Here is a 21,547-nt window from a genome sequence, read left to right on the forward strand (position 1 = left end):
TCTCTAACTTCCTCCTCCCTTCCTTAGCTTTGGGAATCAACCCAAATGTAATGACTGCAACAGTGAAACATGAAGAACATAGTACAGTTGTGTACACTTACCATAAATGTAGATGTTAGAGTGTATTCACTGTTGCAGTCCTGGTTAACCCTCCCTCCCTCCAGCCCCCTGACTTCTCTTGACTCTACCTCTCTTTCTTGTTTTAAGCTTTCTGGTGTATTTGCTTTTTGTTGGAGGTGTAACATAATATATAATTGCTTCCCATTGTGGGGGCACCTTACATCTGGGGCAAGAAAAACTGATGTAATGGTGTCGGCTGCATGTTTTATACCCCTGACGACCTGACGTCATGGAAGAAGAGACTGCATCTGATGCAGGAATCCAAGACTCTGGTATTCAGGCCAGCTGAGGGCTACCTGCAACCGACGCCATTTTCTTCAGTCTTTCTTGACGTGTGGTGCCCGAAGCAAAAGCAGTTCGCAAGTGCCGGTCGGCCGACTCCTGAGATTTTCGAAATTGAATTTCAGAACCGAAGTCTTCAATAAAGCTAAGAACCCCGTTGGGGAAACTTCTTCTTGCTCCAGACCGATGTCAGTAAAAGTTAATAATTGTATTTCTTGTGGGAAGCAAATACCTCATAAGGACTTTCACTCTAACTGCATTCCTTGCCTAGGCCCTGATCACGACGTTACTAGTTGTCGGTTTTGTGCTAGATTCAATAAACACGCTATAAAACGTGGGTTTGAATTTGCTTTACATTACTTTGGACAAAGATTTAACTATATAATGCCGTCGGATCAGCTGACGCCCGCTATTTATAAAAAACGCAAGGACAAAGAAAGAGACAGGCATCCGAGGTCCAAAACCGACAACAAAGCCTCTTCTAGACCAGTCGCCGGTTCTCAGTGAGGCGCTTTCGCAGCCCCTGACACCCACTACGTCAGAGCCACAGGCCGCAACCGACAGCCACGTGGAGGCCGAGGCCTGTGGAAACTCAAGGTATTGGGCCAACGGAAACTATGCCCTCAGATGGGTCTGGAGCCGCAGAGCAGGCACCGGCTTCTGAGGGCATCTTCAGACCTTCACAACTGACTATTAAGACTACTACAGCAGCAAAGACAAAGTCAAAGACAAGGAAACAAGTGCAGCATTCTCCAGAGCAGTCTTCTATGCCAAAGAAACAGATGCTAAAAATGGCCGAGGACCTAATTACTTTAATCAGGGGCTCCCATCCCCCTCCTGTCAAAAGGCCTAGGCAAGACACTGATTATGATTCCTCTGATCAAGTTTCCATTTCCTCTGATTCTTCTTCTGATCAGGGCTATTCTCTCCCTCCTTATGAGGACTCTGATGCTGAAGAGTCCATTGCTTCAGCCTCTTCACCTGAGGATTATTCTTTTGGGGAAACCCTGCACACCATGAGGGAGCATTTTCACTGGGAGAGCCAGGATTACTCAGAATCCAAGAAAAGGCTCAGAGATTTCCTGCCTCAGCACAGACCCCTGCCCCCCCCCCCCCCCCCGTGCTTGATATTGTAGATGATGTCTTCACTGAATCCAGTCTGTCTCCAGATTCTTTACCCCCTGCACCAGTAAAGCCAGACAGGTACTACAGGGTCCCTGACTCTCAAATTCCTTTACAAAAAACCCACTGCAGACCCAGAAACAATTTCTCAAGTTCCTAAAGGGGTTAAAGCTTCCACTGCAAAAAATCCTGTCTCCTCAGATAGGGATTCCAGAGCTCTGGACAGATGGGGGAAAAAAGTTTACACTTCTGCAACTTTAGGTGTAAGAGCTTTAAACTGTCAATTTCACATGCTTAAATATCAACAGTATCCCATGTCATTATTAAAGCAGAAAATGATTACAAATACAGAAAGTCCAGACAGTAAAGAAATGCAGGAATTATTGCATGCAGTTGAACAAGTGGGAAAGCATACTCTGCAATGTGGTTTTGATTCATTAGAGGCTTCTTGTAGAGCCGCAGTTACAGGCTCAGTCATTCGAAGACATGCTTGATTGAAAGAACAAAGTTTACCTGACCATGTTAAGGTAAAGTTATTGGATGCACCTCTACAGCATGATACTTTATTTGGTGTTAAGGCAGAAGAGGTGTTAAAGAAAATGGAGGATAAAGCAAAGTCAATGCAAACGGTGAAAGATTTCTTACAGGTTCAACCACCTAGATTTAGTAGAAACTGGCCTTCAAAAAATTGGTCCTTTCCAGTGTCAGCCAGGCCACAAAGAGGCAGATACAGACGCCCAAGAGGCAGATCTCAGCCCCAAGGCACCTACAGACCTAGGCAATAGGGAGCTTCAACCCCCAACGGAGGAGAAGACAAATCACAACCCTATAAGAAATGAACACAATGACTTCCCTCTGCAAATGCCAAGCCCTTACCAGTTGACAGCACCTCTAGGGGGAAAGCTAGCACTTTTCTCAAACAGTTGGCACATGATCACCCAAGACTAATGGGTGCTGAATATAATTTCTCAGGGGTACAGGTTCCACGTCCACACACTTCCAAAACTAAAAGGCATGCCAAACCTGCCACAAAACCAATGGACAGAGGCACAAAAACAGATTGCTGCTCTTATGGAAATGGGAGCTGTTCAAAAAGTTCCACAAGAAGAACAGGGACAAGGATTTTACTCAAGACTTTTCTTAGTACCCAGAAAAGACAAGTCCTGGAGGCCACTACTCGACCTGTCAATTCTAAATACTTTCCTGGATGTACCAAAATTCAAAGTGTTAACACTACAACAACTCCTGCCCATGCTGCACAGGGAGGCTTGGCTAGTTACTTTGGATCTCAAGGAGGCATACCTGCACATCCCAGTCAGACAATCATGCAGAAGATACCTCAGATTTATTCAGGTTCAATGCATTACCAATTCTCTGCACTGCCCTTTGGCTTATCTACTGCGCCCAGGGTCTTCACAAAATGCCTGGCTCCAGTAATTGCATTTTGCAGACAAAAAGGAATTCAGATATATCCCTACTTGGACGACTGCTTTATTCAAGCAAAGAGCAAGGACATTCTTCTAAAGCATCTGGTGTTTGTAAAAAAGTTACTAATTTGCCTAGGGTACACAGTAAATGAAAATAAATCAAAACTAGTGCCCTCTCAAGAGATGATATTCCTGGGTGCAAGCTTAAATACATCTGCCCAGATGGCTTATCTCACACCAGACAAACAAAGGCAACTGACTCATTACTTTCAAATGATGGCAAAAAAGACCCAGCTCCCTGCAAGAAAAATTCTGCAGGCCCTGGGTTTCATGGCATCCTGCATACTACTAATTCTATATGCAAAGCTGCATATGAGGAAACTGCAATGGTATCTAAAAAGTGTTTGGACTCAGCATTGTCAAAGCCTAGAGACAATCATAACCTTAATCCCCTGCCTACAACAGGAGTTTCGATGGTGGTCCCAGGCCTGTCACTACAACAAGGGACAGCCTTTCACCTTACCAACAGCCAGGCAAACAGTAACAACGGATGCATCGGATTATGCCTGGGGAGCACATATGGCAGGAAAATGTATTCAGGGCACATGGCCCAGGGAGCAAATGCATCTTCACATCAATCAAAAAGAGATGCTAGCTATACAAAATGCTCTGACAGCCTTCAAGGACCTAATACACCCAGGACAACTACTGATAAAGGCGGACAATACCACAGTTATGTGGTACATAAACAAGCAAGGGGGCACACATTCCTACCCCCTATGCAGACAAGCCATGACTTTGTGGAACACAGCACTGACCTACCAGGTAGATCTGCAAGCACAATTCCTGCCAGGAACAAAAAACACACTGGCAGACGAAATAAGCAGAAATCTCATGGATCCTCACGAATGGAAACTAAATCCACAAGTGTTCAACATGATAACAACGGAGTGGGGATGCCCAGACATAGATCTATTTGCCTCATCTCACAATTGCCAATTACAGACATTTTGCACAAGGACTTATCACTCTCAAGCATGGAAAGTGGATGCTCTATCATTCAGCTGGAAAAACCTGACAGTCTATGCCTTCCCTCCGATACCTCTTCTCACCAAAGTACTTCTAAAAGTCAGACAAGAGAGACCAAAAATGATCCTAATTGCACCAGTCTGACCACGCCAGCACTGGTATCCAATACTTAAAACTCTGACTCAGGACCCACCTTGGCCTCTTCCTCTAATCCCTCATCTTCTGACACAGCAAAACTATCAGATTCTGCACAGTCAGCTCAGTACCTTACACCTGTCAGCATGGCGAATAATGTAGCCACTCAGACTGCAACTCTCTCTAAAGCTGTAATGGATGTAATTTTAGAAGCCAGGAGGCCAAGCACTAGGAAATCTTATGCAGAAAAATGGAAAAGATTCTGTGCTTGGAACCAGGCACAAGAACTCGACCCACTGGTCCCTAATATACCTCAGATTTTACAATACTTGACTGAGATGTTGGACAAAGGCCTATCTTTTTCATCTATAAAAATCCATGCCTCTGCCATTTCAGCTCATTACAGTGCGAATCCTCCTATTTTTTCACATCCTCTACTACAACAATACCTCAGAGGGGCAAAGAATATAAGACCCCCTAGAAGAGCACCACTACCAGCTTGGGACCTCAATTTTGTTGTAGAGAAATTAACACTGCCTCCATTTGAACCAGCCAACACAGTTGATCTTAAATTTCTGTCATGGAAAACTGCTCTGCTCCTAGCAATAACTTCAGCAAGAAGAGTCTCAGAATTACAGGCATTGATGGCTGTAGAACCTTTCCTCATTTTTCATCAAGGCAGGGTTTCTCTTAGACAAACCCCACATTCATGCCAAAGGTGGTCTCCAATGTGGCATTAAACCAAACCATTCATTTGCCTCCTTTCTACCCAAATCCCCAGAATAAAGGGGAGAAACTTCTGCACGCTTTGGATATACACAGGTAGTTACACTTTTACTTGGACAAAACAAAAGCCTTCAGAAAAACTGAGCAACTGTTTGTAGCTTTTGCTGCAGGATCACAAGGAAAGCCAGTTACAAAGCAGACAATCTCCAAATGGATAGGACACTGCATCCGCTTCTGTTATGCACAGCATGGCAAATCAGTGCCTAAGGGCATTAGGCCTCATCCTACCAGAGCAGCAGCCACAGCAGCAGCTTTCCTCAGAGGGGTACCAACCAAAGACATTTTAGAAGCTGCAACCTGGAGCTCAGTGCACACTTTCACCAAGCACTACCACCTGCCTCTCTACTCCAAATCTAGAGCAGGCTTTGCCACCGCAGTTCTGCAGGGCTTGTTAGCCTCGCCTAATCCAATCTAGACCCAGCCACCCAACCTCAGCTTTGGGATTCTACCCAAGTGTAATGACTGCAACAGTGAAACACGATGAACATAGTACAGTTGTGTACCTACCATAAATGTAGATGTTCGAGTGTATTCACTGTTGCAGTCCAGGTTACCCACCCACCATCCCCCTCTTTGCTGGGACTATTCTGTACTTCTCAACTCTACGCAACCGATGTGGTGTATTTGCTTGTAGATGAAAGGTATGTTTATAGTATTATATGCATTGTTGTTTGGCTTACTTATATCTTTTCAGCCTTCCTTTCTGGGGGCACCTGACATCTGGGGCAAGAAAAACTGAAGAAAATGGTGTAGGTTGCAACATATATACCCCTGGCGCACTGACGTCAGGGAAGAAGTGACAACAACCGACGCCGGACCAAGACTTTGGAACTTGGGCCTACTGCGGGTCGCCTGCCGGCGGATAACCCAAGTGTAATGACTGCAACAGTGAATACACTCGAACATCTACATTTATGGTAGGTACACAACTGTACTTTCTGAGCGTCGAATTTCAAAATTACAAAGACCCTTTATTCATATATGTGCAGATTTAAAAAGTCAAAAAAGTGTCACAACGTCATATTGTTGCAGCTGTTTTTACTCTTGGCATGCTGTCTGTATGTTTCAGCTCTCAATATTGTAATAGAAATGTCCAGAATTTTGCCTCATATTTAGTGATGTTCATCATAGTGATCACTGCACCAGTAACATTAGCTGTATGGGGTTATATTCTGCTAAGGGTATAACAGCTGGCCAGCTTCCAAAGCTTCAAGGCACCTTCTCCTTGTCTTTTATTCAGCTCAGCTGGAGCTGGTTGACTGTTTAGGCGCGAAGCCCTTTAGAGCTTTACTGCCACCGAAGAGTACACTCCTCATAGGCTTTCGAGGATCAACAGTCAGCTTGTGCTTTCCTTTTATGGGTAGATAAAGTTCCCTTTGGGGGAGAAAACTTCCATTTTCTTAATTTTGTCGGTGTTTTATTACTTTCTTTTTCAAGAAAGTTATTCTAAAGCTAGGAATGTTATGTTTTAATGGACTGTCTCAAGACTGTAGCTTACTTTTAAAACAGAGCACTCTTTTTTTCAGTCCATTTAAAATTAGCGTAAACTAACTTAATATTTTTTTTTTATGTGGAGAAATTGTGTTTTATTATTTTTATTTTTTTCTTTTGTAAGGATGGCATAGCATTTCAAAGTGCTTTTTATTGTGTTTTTTCTGTCAAAAAAAATCCTAGAATGTGCCAGTGTTTTCAGTGGGAGAACACAGAGGTTTCTCAGTCCCTCTTTCTCAGTCCCTCAGAAAAATACTATGAGTTGTTACTGAAGGATTTTTCATGGCCCACACCCATTCCTCATGTTCTGTCTGCTTTAGATGATATGTATATTGCTGCCTGCAGTTTTCCTGATAGCCAGACGGCTGCCACCCGGTCTTTTAACTCCGACTGTATGATCTCCCCCTCAAAAAAACGCCTCTCTGTGCCCTGATAGTCCAATGTCTGTAGCTTTTTAGGCAGCATACAAAAAAACGGTTGTTCTAATTCAAGCTGTTCCATACTGTTTACCTGATGAGAATCTCTCACTTGCTGCTGTATTTTAGCAGGGGATCCCAGCCCTCGCCTCGATCTTCTCATTCAAATTAACCTTTGTAGCCATCACTGAAGGAACGCTCACTACTGGCCGGAGCATTAGATTTGATTTGAGCCCCTAGGTTCTTTCCTTCCCTTAAGCTTTCACTAGAGATGTCACTTTGTTGATCTACGTGGATTTCCCTTTTTGTTGCTTAAGGTGGTAGGCTCATTAACCTTCTCTAAGGCATTACCTCTGGACCATACAAAGATGTGGCTTTCCTTAAAATGCTTTGTATAATTCTTATCCACAGAAGTTAGTGGATGAGAGATGCTCTGTTATTGCAGATTCAGTAGCAGTCTTTGAACGGAGACTGCTACGGCAGAAGTTTAACAAATTAGAAAGGGCTTAGAGGGATTTGTATAAAGCAAATACACTTTGTAATCACAGGAGATTATTCATCTGTAAATATTTTTGCATATACAAGGTCTCATGCTGGTATACTATCCTACTCTTATTCCCTCCTCTACTCTTCCTATTATGTATATATCTTACCCCTCTTTTGGCTTTATCTTTAGATATGACTAGCAGATTTTCTCTTTTGGATTTATTCTTTACATATGGCTAGCAGATTTCTAGATGTACCTGGACCTTGTTTTACCATTACTTCACAACCTTCTCATATTGTTGACTAAATAGGAATCTTAGACTAAATGGAATCTTTTTTGCTGCAAAATGTTAAATGAATGTAACCAACTGTAAATTGTTTATCTCTGTAAAACTTGCACTGAATGTAACTTGATTTATGTTGTATATCTCTAACTGGAACTTTTCTTCTCGGGTCTCCACTGAAAATGGGTTTCTAATCCAGCTGGAGTAACCCGGTTAACAAATGTCAATAAATAAATAAATTTTAATTTTTATCCACTATTCCCAAACCTGACCCAGCAGCTATACCTTTAGTTAATCCCATTGCTGCTACACTCTTAATTCCAATCCTACTCTTTCTGATAAGGATGTGAAAATTATTGATAGGTAAGACTGCAGTGGTGGTGCTGCGGTAGCGTTGTCGCCTCACAGTAAGACATTGTCCTGTTCGATTCTCAGCTAAAGCGTCTTCTGTGTGGAGACATGCGTGAGTGGGCGTACCTTCGTTGAAGGTTGTACGTCAGGGCTGGCAACTCGGTACGTAAAAATCTACTGCCAATCATTAGCGGACCGGAGTTCCGCTGTGGCGACCCCTAACCGGGAAAAGCCGAAATATACAACATGGAGAAAAAGTAATGGAAAATTGATTGTTTGAAATGTCTGACAATTGCTTATAATTTTCTAAATATCTTTAATCTGTCTAACTTTGTTACTGCTGATTTTAACACTACAGTAAGAACTTGTTTTTTTGTATTCCTTTATGTCCTATAATTATTGTAACTTGTATATGTCATTTGTAAATGCTATTTGTAAACTACTTTGGAGCTTTTGTTCCCTGGTCTCCGCTGAAAAAGGGCTTCTCGCCCAGCCAGACGCTACCCGGTTACAAACAAAATAAATAGGTATACTTTTGCAGCTTAGATTTTCAGAATTTTGAATTGTCAGGCATATAATTTAAAGTTTATTCTGACAAATTGTGAACGTATAAAGAATGTTTTTATTTACAGTTTCTTATGAGAAAAAAATTTGCTTTAAATAACTTAATTTCTTCTATTGCTCAGGTCACTACTAATTTTCTGCAGTGTGTGTGTGACTCTGATGAATACTTCTTCCAGGGCTGCAGCCTCCGGTACTTTTTAAGGAGGTTTGTATGGCTACATTCTCAGAACCTCCCAGATAATATTAAAAATGAGATTTTAATTCTTCTTTGGCTAGATATTTAGTGTTTGGGCCCTCTTCTGCAGAGGTGGTCAAAACGTGTGACGAAAGGGGTAAACTGATCATGGAATCTCTAAGATATTTTTTGCCCTCCTTTTCGAAACTGTCCAAGGGATTTTCTTTTCTCTCTGTCCATTTTTGGCAAAAAAAAAAAAAAAACGGAATAAACAAGTCAACAAAATTCCAAACAACAAAAACAAATGGAAATGATATCAGGGAGTCCCCAAGAAGCCTCAAACTTCTCAAAACCATGGACAGACCTTGTGACCCACCCCTCCCATCTGGCACCTTTTTTCTTCCAGATAATCTGAATCTTCATTTTCTCTTTGGCAAGAGATTGTTTCAGACAAACTAGTTCTGAAAGTCATTCATCAAGGTTACATATGGCAATATGAGGAAATTCCTCCTTTCCATGAGGGCATTCCTCATCCTCCAACTCAGACTGCTTTGTTTCAACCTGTTCTTCATCACATGCTGTCCCAAGGAGTGGTAGAACTGGTTCTTCCTTCCCAGGTGGAGCTGGGTTTTTATTCAAGGATGTTCTCTAGTGCCAAAAAAGGAATACTTTGAAGATCAGTTCTGGATCTTTCTTTTCTGAACCTGTATGTGATGGTGCCCAAATTCAAACCTATGTCACTTTGCACCCAGTTATCTCTTCTTTCTCTTTCAGTTTTGCTAATAACACTAGATTTAAAAGATGCTTATCATCACATCCCTGTTCATCCAGACTGCAGATGTTTCTTGAGGCTTTGTGTGTCCGGATCAAATTTTTCTTTCTGTGTCTTACCCTTTGGATTATCAACTGCACCAAGAGTGTTCACAGGGTCTAGCTCTAGTTATAGCTCATCTTAGGCTGCGAGGTATTCACATTTTTCTATATTTAGGTGATTTACTTATCTTTGCAGAGTATTTTTCAATGTGTCAGTAAACTCTCTTGGGTGAAAGATCTCTTACACAAACTGGGATTCCAAAAGAACATTCAAAAGTCTTTCTTGACTACCTTACAGAGGATTGTGTTCTTCGGATGTCAACTAGACACCCACATGAAAAAACAGCTCTTTATTTCATAGGTAGGTACTAGGCTATCGGCCCAAGGGCCTACGTAAGCCTAGCCAACAAGGTTCCCTGGCTTACGCCACCCAAGAAAGTTATTTTCCTGTGCCACTGTTGAGCAGAGACACAGAAGTGATCCCCAGGGTGCATTTCCTATTTCCCATCCACTCATCAAGATTTTTCTTGGAGTGCTAATGAAGAACTTTGCTTGACATAGATGGGTAGCCTGTTCCAGAGTATGGGAAGTCTCTGGGACAGGAATCTATCCCTCCACCATGTCCTGTTTATTGTGGTGACAAGGTTTAGGTCCCTAGAGTGTGTACCTCGGAGGGATTGGGATTTCTTTAGGTGTAGCATGTCCAACAGCTCTGGGTTTGACATAGCTTTATATGTTAGGCAGAGATCACCTCGGAGGAGGTGATATGCTACGGAGTAAAGCTGGAGTTTTTGGAGACGGTCACTGTAGGGCATTTGCTTGAGGCCAGTAATCCTCTTTGTAAGGTACTTCTGTGGCCCTTCCAGCTGCTGCAGATGTCTTGTGAGGTACATTCCAAAAGGGTCGTTGTATTCTATAATGGGTCTAATGAGTGTCGAGTAGAGGGGAACAATGACCTCTTTTTTCCTGGATGAGAACCCAGGTTTTCCACTCAGACTTTGGTCACTGTGAGGGAATACCTCAGGATTTTGGGTCTCATGGCACCCATGATTTACATGATACTCCTGGCAAGACTCCACATGAGAAAGATACAGTTGTATCTAAAGTCTCTTTGGTCTCATCACCACAATTGGTGGAGTTTGATAGAAGAGAAATATTTTGGTGGAGGACAGATATCCTTCCCTCCCTGCTCCAAAACAGTCAGTCACCTCAGCCTCTTCTGACTTCAGTTGGGGAGCAATTTCAAGGGGGGGATAAAAGTACAGGGGGTGTGGGATACCGAGGACAGATGCAAGCACATAAGTATCAAAGAGATGCCCTGATCAAGGCAGTCAACTCTCAGAACCATCTCTAGTCCCCAGAACCTGTTCAAGTGGTTATAGACAATATTGCAGTCGTGGTACATCAGCAAGCAAGGGAGAATCAGGTCTTATCCCCCTTTGCAGACTAGCCATGTTAGCTTGGGGTATTATAACCACAGCACACATTCACTCTACAGGCATCCTACTTTCCAACACAACAACATTGTGTGGCAGACAAGCTGAGCAGGATCAGGGCAGACCCTCACAAATGGAAATGATAATGGAGAATCTTCCAATATGTGATCTGTGTTTGTGAAGTACAACAAGTAGACCTCTCTGCCTCTTCTCTGAACAGTCAGCTGGCAGGATTCTGTTCCAGGAGTCCATGCAAGAAGACCTGGAAGACAGATGCGGTTTCCTTTCTTTGGACAGGAGTGTTCATTTATGCTTTTCCACCCTTTCCACTAATGTCCAGGGTACTTCTGAAGATTCAGAAGGAATCCCCCAAGATCATTATGGTGACTCCCTTCTGGCCTAGACAACTGTGGTCCTCCCTTCTTTTGGAAATAGCCAGGAGCAATTACCACAAGCTTCCTCACAGACTGGATCTACTCACACAAGTACAGGGGTGTTTGATATAGCCCATCAATCATCTTCAGTTGACAGCTGGGATGAGAGGTTCTTAATTCCTTTTAGGCACCTCTGAAGACATGCAATACGTACTAATTTAGACAAGAAAAACTGCTAGTAGAAAATCGCATATTAGCAAATGGAAAATGTTTTCTAGTTGGTGCCACCAACGTAACCAGCACCCATTTAGGGTTGGTTGTTCTATGGTTTTACAATATTTGTGTGAGCTACTATCCCATGGTCTTTATTCCTCTGTCAAGGTTCTTTTATCAGCCATTTCAGTATGTCTGCCCATGGATCCTCTTCTTTCAATGCAGTCTCATGTCAAAATACTCTTGAAAGGAGTTTGCTTTAGAGGCCTTTTCTTGGGATTTTAATTTTGTGTTAGAGAAGCTAACACTTGCTCCATTTGAACCAGCTAATCTGTCTGACTTGAGGTCCTTAACATAGAAAACAGTTTTACTGATTGCACTGACCTCTGCAGGAAGGGTTTCTGAGTTGGAGGCTCTTATGGCGAGTCAACCCTATTTCATTTCCAATAGGGACAGGGGTTTTTTGAGAACTAATCATGTTCTTCGTGTTTCACTGTTGCAGTCATCACACTTGGGTTATCTGCCTGCAGGTATCCCTCAGTTGGCCTGAATGCCAGAGACTTAGTATTTCTGCATTAGATGCTGTCACTTCTTCCATGACGTCAGGTCGTCAGGAGTATAAAAACAGGCAGCCGACACCATTGCATCAGTCTTTCTTGCTGAGGAGGAGCCCGAAGCAGAAGCAGTTCGCAAGTGCCGGTCGGCCACTACCTGAATTTTTCGTTTTCAAGTTGAATAATCCTGAAGTCTTCTAAAGCTAAGTACCCCGTTAAGGATCCTTTTTTCTTGCTCTAACCGATGTCAGAAAAAGTTAACAATTGTTTTGCCTGTGGAAAGCAAATACCTCACAGATATTTTCATTCTTACTGCGTCACCTGTTTAGGCCCAGACCACGACGTCCCTCGCTGTCGGTTTGTGCCTTGTTTAACACCCAAACCATTCATCGTCAGGCTATCTTTGTCACTAAATTGTTTCGCTCTCAATCTCTGTATTCTGAAATGGCTTCGGTAGGCCATCGACTACCGATCTTCCGAAAAAACTTAAAGATAAAGACAGACAAACCGCATAGGTCCAAAACTGCTGACAATGCTTCCGTTAACCTAATCGCCAGTCCACTGGTACTCAGTGAGGTGCCTTTGCAGCCCCTGATGCCCACTTCTCTGGATTCGCCAGGCCTCTGCTGAGACCCATTCGGAGTCCGGTATGCCACGAGATGCTTCTTCGACTATGGAGCCAGCGGATGTCTCTACCTTAGATGGGTCCGGAGCCGCTTTGTAGGCACCAGCTTCTGAGAGAGTTTTTCTTCCTACCGTTGTTCGAATCAAACCGACAACTTTTTTAACCAAAACTACTACGTTTCTTAGGCCCAGAGTATGCACTACGTCTAGAAAACTGATGACCAAAGCGCATGCTCAGGCACCCATGCCACAAAAACAAATGCTTAGACTGGCTGAAGACCTTATTACACTGATTAGGGGAAACCAGCCTTCTCCAGCTGAGAGACAGACTCCAGTCCCCTTCAGGTTTTACAGACCAGGAGTCCAATGACTCTGACCTTTTTGATGTTTGCTTTAGAGGCCTTTTCTTGGGTTTTAATTTTGTGTTAGAGAAGCTAACACTTGCTCCATTTGAACCAGCTAATCTGGCTGACGTGAGGTCCTTAACATAGAAAACAGTTATACTGATTGCACTGACCTCTGCAAGAAGGGTTTCTGAGTTGGAGGCTCTTATGGCAAGTCAGCCCTATTTCATTTCCAATAGGGACAGGGTTTCTTTGAGAACTAATCTTTCTTTTATGAGTTATGCGTAAAGTTGTATTCAAGCTTACTTTAAGCCAAACTTTTTGTCTCCCTGTTTTTTTTCCTTAATCTAAAAATAAGGGAGAAAGGATACACCATACCTTGGATGTCTTCAGACAACTTGGGTACTATCTTGACAGAACTATTATCTCTCAGATCTTCTGTGCAATGTTTATTTCTTGTGAAGGTAAGAAGGGACAGTCTGTCAAAAGGGATTATTTCCAAATAGTTTTCTAAGGCTATTACCGTTTGTTATACTTACCATAACAAAAATATTCTAGGCAGAGTCAAGGCCCACTCTACCAGGGCCATGGCTTCATCTCTGGCTCTTTGGAAAGAGTTGGATTCTAGAAGTATTTTAGAAGCTGCTATTTGGTCCTCTGTACAAACCTTTACAAAGCATTATAAGCTTGATTCCTTCTCTAGGTCCAGACTGAGCTTTGCTATAACCATTCTCCAGGGGCCTGGACTCTTCTCCTTCCACCTCCCAAATGTAGTTAGCTATGGTAATCTACCATATAACTAATGCTACTGCAGCAGTGATCATTATGATGAACATAGTGCAGCTGCGTAAGTTGAATTTACTGTAACAGTTGATATTTGAATGATCACTACTGCAGTAAATGCTCCTTTCCTCCATCCCCCCTGTTTTTGGTGTGTTTTTCATGCTAGAGTGTGGACATTTATTTGTCGTCGTTGTTCCTAGCATTGTTCTTTCAGAGCTTAACCTCTCTACTGAGGAAAGCTCTGAAGGGCTTTGCAACGAGACTTGTCTTTTAGTCAGCTCAGCATAAGCTGTTTGACAGTTTAAGCATGTGGAAGATGGCATAAAAATCTTTGGAAGATGGCTGGCAGTTACACTGTTGGCAAGATATAACCTCATGTAGCTAAGGCTATTCCAGCGGTGATGATTCAACATCTACTGTTATGAAGTTCAACTTACACAACTGTACTTTCCTCATAAAACTTGTGGTTTTCTGTGAAATGAGCAAGTATTGTAGTCACTAAATAATGACAGGCATTTGGGTTTCAGACTTCATATCCATTAAAAATGCATAGTAACAAAATCTGTTATTTAAGCAAGTTTCCAAGTTTATGAGAATAGTAAAGTAAAATATGACCAGCACTTTTGATTTTGACCAGATTTTTATGTTGAGCTAGACTGATGCTCATCTTTTTTTTTAATCTACAGCTGACAAGTATACCAGAGTGCTTTGATGCCCACATTTGTATTTGGCACTTAGCAATCATAGCAAGACATACCTTAGAGCAGTTGACCTCGGTAGCAGTGCTGAAAAAAACGAAATATTCTTGCAGCATTGCTTCCATTCTGTCTTGTATGCGGCACATTTTGGAATAACAAAAACCCGTTTTGTATGCTCTCTGCACTGATGAGATTTTCTGGGTCACACCATTGAGGCTTTGTATGGACCCTGTTTGAAAATAATTTTTTTCATCAATGTATGGAACTTCCCTTTACGTGAATATGTATCATTTGCTGAAGTATCTTAAAGTAAGAGTAAGTACTTGTGGGAGGGGAAGTTGTACGCAAGGTCACTGGTCGTAAAACAGTTAAAATACGTGAATGTTAAGGGAATGTTGACATTTCATGGAAGGTTTTGCAGGTCATGTTTTTATTCTTTCTGGAGAAGGTATATTTTTTGGAAGTGCATATATGTGATTAGTCCTAATGTCATTTTGCTCAGTTAAGCAAATGCAGATTCTACTAAATTCCTGATTGGTCACAGATAGCAATGTTTGTTGAACACCACCGATCAGATGCCATTGTGAAAGCAGCTCGAACTGTACATCTGCATAAAAGGTTCCATTTGGTCAAAGAGAATGTTTGCTTTAGTTGCTTATCCATAACTTGAGTAGCAAGAGCTCTCGAAGATCTTTTTGTTTTTTTTTGTTTAATGTTTGTGCATATGTATAAATGATACACATCCCTATTGTGCAAGGTCTTATAAAATATATTCCTTAATTGAATGGGCCTATCCATTAGGTGAAACAGACTTGATTATTGCCACTATACACTTTTTGTCTGTAGATATGTGTTTGTGCATGTACATACATTTGAAAAGTATCAAAGAAGAAGTATATGACAGTGCTAATTTATGTATTTCTTTTTATTTCGTTTAGTTATCCTGGTGGGCCAAACACTCCGGGAGGCATGGGCATGCCTTCACATAATAGGCCGACTGCGGACTTTACACAGCCTGCAGCAGCCGCTGCCGCAGCTGCTGTTGCGGCTGCCGCTGCCACAGCCACTGCCACAGCCACAGCCACTGTAGCTGCCCTGCAGGAGACACAAAATAAGGAAATTAATCAATATGGACAGGTAAGGGTTATTGCAGCTGTGTTACTTTGTCAATATTTAAACAGTGTCTATCATTAACACCAGTATCATTTTAAAGCGTGTTCTCAGTAAGTCTTCACTGAGGACCCAAGCTGCATAGTAAGCAGTGGTAAAGTAGACATTGTTGTAGAAAAAAATGTATGTGATTATTTCGACTTTACATTAGCACTTGCTGAGAAATGATTACTGAATACTGTTCATTTGTTTTGTGTTTGCTAACAGGCAGTCAATAATAATGTGCATGATTAATTCATGTTTATGGTACGGTTTTGAGTCTATGAAAGTAAAAGTTATGTATTTAAGTCACAGTGAAGTAACGTCAGTTGTAGCTCTCCCAATATATGCAGCTCTGCTGCACAATTTGTCATGGTTGTTTCCTTACCTTCCTGCTCAATCTAAATCCTTTAGAGTTTTTTATTTTTGTGATGCCATAGTGTAAAGTCTTGACTTTGAAGACGTCATTGAAGGAGAATACTGTTATCTTTCAGGTAAACAAATACAAGTAAACAGTTGTGGTATTAGTGACCGTGTATGGTTGTGAAAATACCTGCTTGTTCAACAGTACCTCAGTGTCCTTCGTACTGTTTAAATGGTTTTGTTGTCCCCCCCACCCCACCCCAAGTTCACAAATATGTACTTAAAGGTTTGAAAAATATGTATGACACAGTCATTGCTAGTTTGCCTGGCCATCCATGCAAAACCCGATACAGAACCACTAAAACCCAGCAGCTGCTGCAGTAGGCCAGTCTGTGTTTTGGCTGTAGGGGCAGTGTGTATATTGTGCACTGTGGCAGTAGACCAGTCTGTGTTATAGCTGCAGGAGCAGGGTGTATATTGTGCCATTGTGACAGTAGACCAGTCTGTTACCAGTCTGTGTTATGGCTGTCGGTAAAATGTGTATATTGTGTGCTGTGGCAGTAGACCAGTCTGTGTTATGTCTGTATGAGCAGTGTGGATATTGTGCCACTGCAGCAGTAGACCAGTCTGTGCTATGGCTGTAGGGGCAGTGTGTATATTGTGTGCTGTGGCAGTAGACCAGTCTGTGTTATGACTGTATGAGCAGTGTGGATATTGTGCCACTGCAGCAGTAGACCAGTCTGTGCTATGGCTGTAGGGGCAGTGTGTATATTGTGTGCTGTGGCAGTAGACCAGTCTGTGTTATGACTGTATGAGCAGTGTGGATATTGTGCCACTGCAGCAGTAGACCAGTGTGTGCTATGGCTGTAAGGGCAGTGTGTATATTGTGCACTGCGGCAGTAGACCAGTCTGTGTTATTGCTGTAGGAGCAGGGTATGTATATTGTGCCATTGTGACAGTAGATCAGTCTGTGTTACGGCTGTAGGGGCAGTGTGTATATTGTGTCACTGCTGTAGGGGCAGTGTGTATATTGTGCACTGCAGCAGTAGATCAGTCTGTGTTATGGCTGTAGGGGCAGTGTGTGTATTGTGCCCCTGCAGCAGTAGACCAGTCTGTGTTATGGTTATAGGGGCAGTGTGTATATTATGCCACTGTAGCTGTAGACCAGTCTGTGTTATGGCTGTCGGAGCAGGGTGTATATTGTGCTGTTGTAACAGTAGACCAGTCTGTGTTATGACTGTGCAGGCAGTGTGTATATTGTGCACTGCGGCAGTAGACCAGTCTGTTTTATGGCTCTATGGGAAGTGTGTATATTGTGCCACTGCAGCAGTAGACCAGGCTATGTTATGGCTGTAGGGGCAGTGCGTATATTGTGCCACTGCAGCAGTAGACCAGGCTATGTTATGACTGTAGGGGCAGTGTGTATATTATGCCACTGTGGCAGTAGACCAGTCTGTGTTATGGCTGTGGGGCAGTGTGTATTTTGTGCCACTGCAGCAGTAGACCAGACTGTTATCGCTGTATGGGCAGTGTTTATATTGTGCCACTGAAGCAGTATTCCAGTCTGTGTATGGCTGTAGGGGCAGTGTGTATATTGTGCACTGCGGCAGTAGACCAGTCTGTGTTATGGCTGTAAGGGCAGTGTGTATATTGTGTCTTACTTCAGTGAGCCACACACATTTCCACTCATATCTCATATCAGCCCAATCCTTTTTGTACATGACAGCAGTTTGAAGCTTTTAGTTAGAAAGCTGGCAGGTCTACAAAAAGTTACAAAACTACTTAATCAGAGTAAGTTGTTCATATTAACATTTCCCATTTACAAGACCATTATTAAAAACACCCAAGAAATTAAAGGAAAATTCCACCCAGAAGCTGAGTAATGGTTTTCAAATTGTATTAATTGTGTGTCTGGTGCTAAGGCCTTCTATGTTAAGAGGCTTAATAAATAAACACAGACAATTGATGAGGTCTAAACTCCATGAGGCCAGTGTTGCATCTGATTGTTCTATAAGCAGTGGTGTACTACATGTTATGCTAATCACAATGTAGTGGTATGGCATGATTATCTATCTGTGGGTGCGTGTATGTATGTGGTTCCCCTGCATTTTGTCGAATTTCCACTTTGTCAACAAGCGCAGATGGTGGTGTTTGATGTCAAAGATATGTATAGCTGAGGGGTGCAGATGTCTATGGTACGTTATGTAAAGACAGGTAAGTGGGGTTGGAAGGGGTGAGAGTGTTTGTGATTTAGGGTTACGGTCTGGATATAAAGATAGGTGTTGTATGTTTGTGTGCAACTATGTGTATTTTAGGGTTAGGGTCAGGGTTAGGTAAGGGTATAAATGTAGTGTTTTTAGTGTGTGGATGTTCAAGAGTGTGTCTTATGTACTGGCGGTGTTACAGGAAGTTTTTTATTAAGGTAAGGTGTAGGGTTAGTGTTGGGGAAATAGGCAGCGTTAGGGTTAGCAACTTTTACCAAGTTTTTTTTTTTGCAAGACAACAAGCCCATCTGCACCCCTCACACCACCTGCAAATGATGTATACACTAACTCTGGTAAGGGCAAATTCCTTTGTCATGCTGCAAAGTGATTTCATAGAATATGCTGTTGGCAAAAACTACATACAAAAGAACATTCACTTACATGAGCATTCATTCTTATTTACAGGTTAAAAATCAATCACTCTAATCACCTGTAACTATGGTTGTCATTCACTCTGTCAAATCAACTGTCGACAGAATGAATGTGAAATGCAGTCAAGTGTTCTGTTCATCGAAATGGTAAGACTTCAGATGAATGGAACATTGAATGCATGTAGGTAAGGTAAGTGTGGATTTGGGAAACTAGTGCTGGAACTTTTACATATTCTTATGGTTTCGTCATTAGTGGTTGGGAGTATTTGTGTAAGTGCAGCTGGGTTAGGGTTAGAGTAAGGGTCAATGTAGGTAGTATATTTAGTGTACTAGCATGTGTGCTGTTGCTTGTGTGCTTGTCCAGGCTGTTTTGTTTAGTGATAATGTTATAGTAAGCATTTTTCTAAGGTAATGTCCAGGGTTAGGGTTAGCAGGCATTAGTAGGGTGATATGGGGACATCTATAAATTCTGTTGACCCATAGAGAACATATCTTTTCTTGTGTAGGATCGCAGCTTCTGTACCCCACTGCAGCAATCTCATTATAATATAACTTGCTAATTCATATCATTGTATTTTTATACTGCATCTATAGCTATTTTCTTGAGCTTTTCAAAACTCATTAGTTTTTATTTTCAAATCTTTTCGTAGGATACATCATGCTTTAACAGTTGTCTTGGAGCCATAGTTATGTCAGATATTTTAGGTGCAAACTTTGTAATGTATTGCATCATTCCTCAAAAATCTCTGTAATTTCTGTTTAGTCTTCCAGCATTGGTATTTGTACAACTTTTTCCTGGCTCAAGTTGCAGACACACTGATGCTGGCCACATGATCCATGTATGTCAGATTTGACACTCTTATTTTCCATTTGGTTTTATTTAACTTGAAGTTATACTGTCTTAACCTCTTCAACACCCATGTCATACACTTATCCTCTTGTGTCTGACCCGACACTAACAGGTCATCAGTTGTGTTTATAACACTTTCTGAGGGTTTCAGTTAACTGAACAACAGGTCAATTGTAAAGGTTTGAAACTGATGAAATATTAAAAAAAGAAGTCAAAAGAAGCTGTCTTCCTCATGGTGTGTCAGAGCATGGGGTGGAGCTCTGATCATTTAGTCTTATCTAAAGAATGTGTTGTTTGCATATGTTGATGTTAAAAAAAATTAGCATCTGGTGCTCTTGGGGCCACTTCTGCAATAAACTCTGGGTAATTCTTGCATTTAATCACACTATTCAGGTCTTGTGGAAAAATACAAATGCAAGTCTTCCCTGTCTTCACAACACTGACCGTGCTATTCACCCTTTCTCTTGGCTGTAATTTCTTCTTGTTCAGCATTCCAGTCTCTTCAGTTTCTGCTTAGTTTAACTTCTGAAAGTTGTGGGTATTTTCTAGGACCAGGTATCTGTGGCACTGCATCAGGTTTTGTATGTATGGTGTATTCTCATGACAGATTTCCTAAACATTAACAGAAATCTGCATAGTGTTGCAAGATGTCGTTGCTACAACTCGTCACAATATCAGAGATGTCTGTGTGACTGTATTCATGATTTACTGTGCATATGCAGTCTTTGCTTTTATACTAGGAGTACATCGTACTACGCCTAGTTTCTGAGATGACACATGAGCTAAAATATTGGAATTTGCTTCTGTAAGTACATTTGATAAAGCTGACAGAACTCTTTGTACTCACATCAGTAGTTTTTGACTCAATGATGCCAGCCTTACAGAATTTTGCAGTCTGCACCTGTGTTTGATTTTACACTTTATGCTCATTCTATTAATTTGCAGTAATTATGCATTTTCATATTACATCACAACAGGTACCAGTTTGTATCATTTGTACCAGTCAGAGTCCAGAAGTAATAATCCAACCCTTCACCTTACATCTGTGAGGTGAAGACTTTAAACATTATACCAAACCCTACCCAAAGCTGTGGTGTCATTCATTTTCATATTTATGATGACATGCAAATTCTTTTAAACACATTTGTTTATGCTTGTACTCATCTTAGATTCTGCAGGACTAATTTAAAATTGTGCAGTGCCACTTGTCATGCTTATAGCTAAATACGGTAACTAAAGAAAGCATGAATTAAGAGTGTGTGGTATTTGTCTGTCCTCCATATTAGATCCTCAAACAGATCACTTTTTCATATCTGTTCGAGATAAACAGATCCTCACTTCTTATTTTTGCATTATTTTTTTTTCTGTCTGCTTTTTGACTCCTGCCTGCTGGCCATCAACCCTAGTCCTATAGGTCAAGTCCATTCATTGTCTGGGCAGTAGTGTCCTTTGCTACATGGAGTGTGAGGAGACCAGAGAGAGGAGCCATCATTCATTTGGTCATGAAAGTAGTGTGTGCCCTGATTTGAATCCTTCCATCTGTTTTCTCAAGGGATGAGGCATGTCCTTGTCACAACAGATTGATGGTATGATGCCCTCCCCAATCAGGACTTACCACCCTAGTTGTTCATAGGTTATAAAACTACCTTACAGACATATCTGTCTTGCACTGTATCATCCATGATGCAGAGGTGAAAGGTGCCCATGTAGTATAACCCCCCCCCCGAGTGGGTAGCCTGACATGAGCACTTGTATCATCAGGTGAGCCTGTAGTGTCTTCTTCTATGTTTGCATGTTACCACCCCCATTCCATTGAAGGCTACCATGAACTGGCATGATAGCATCAGAGCCACATTCTAGTCTTCTCTGATTTTCTGGTGGTGAGCTCTGCAAACCAAAGCCACCATTCATCCTTCAGGATGAGTGAACGAGCAGTACTAGTTTACTCCTTCCCACCCACCCCTATTAGCTCCTCCAATTTCCATGCCTGGTCATTTAGGGCACTTTGTGGCTTCATCTGTCTGTGCTCCAGTTCTAGAATTT

At 41.9% G+C, this 21,547-nt stretch overlaps 1 protein-coding gene across 5 annotated transcripts in view; it reads left to right on the forward strand.

The window, feature by feature from the left end:
* ZMIZ1 (zinc finger MIZ-type containing 1) overlaps positions 1–21,547 on the forward strand; it is a 2,170,450-nt gene that overhangs the window by 1,906,123 nt on the left and 242,780 nt on the right. For all 5 annotated transcript variants that reach the window (XM_044056883.1, XM_044056886.1, XM_044056882.1 and 2 more), the window contains one exon: positions 15,446–15,644. In XM_044056883.1, the coding sequence (XP_043912818.1) occupies positions 15,446–15,644 (199 nt within the window). The remainder of the gene's footprint in view (positions 1–15,445; positions 15,645–21,547) is intronic.

This window comes from Protopterus annectens, chromosome 14.part0, assembly GCF_019279795.1.
Source record: "Protopterus annectens isolate FY-2018-M chromosome 14.part0, PAN1.0, whole genome shotgun sequence".
NCBI lineage: Eukaryota > Metazoa > Chordata > Ceratodontiformes > Protopteridae > Protopterus > Protopterus annectens.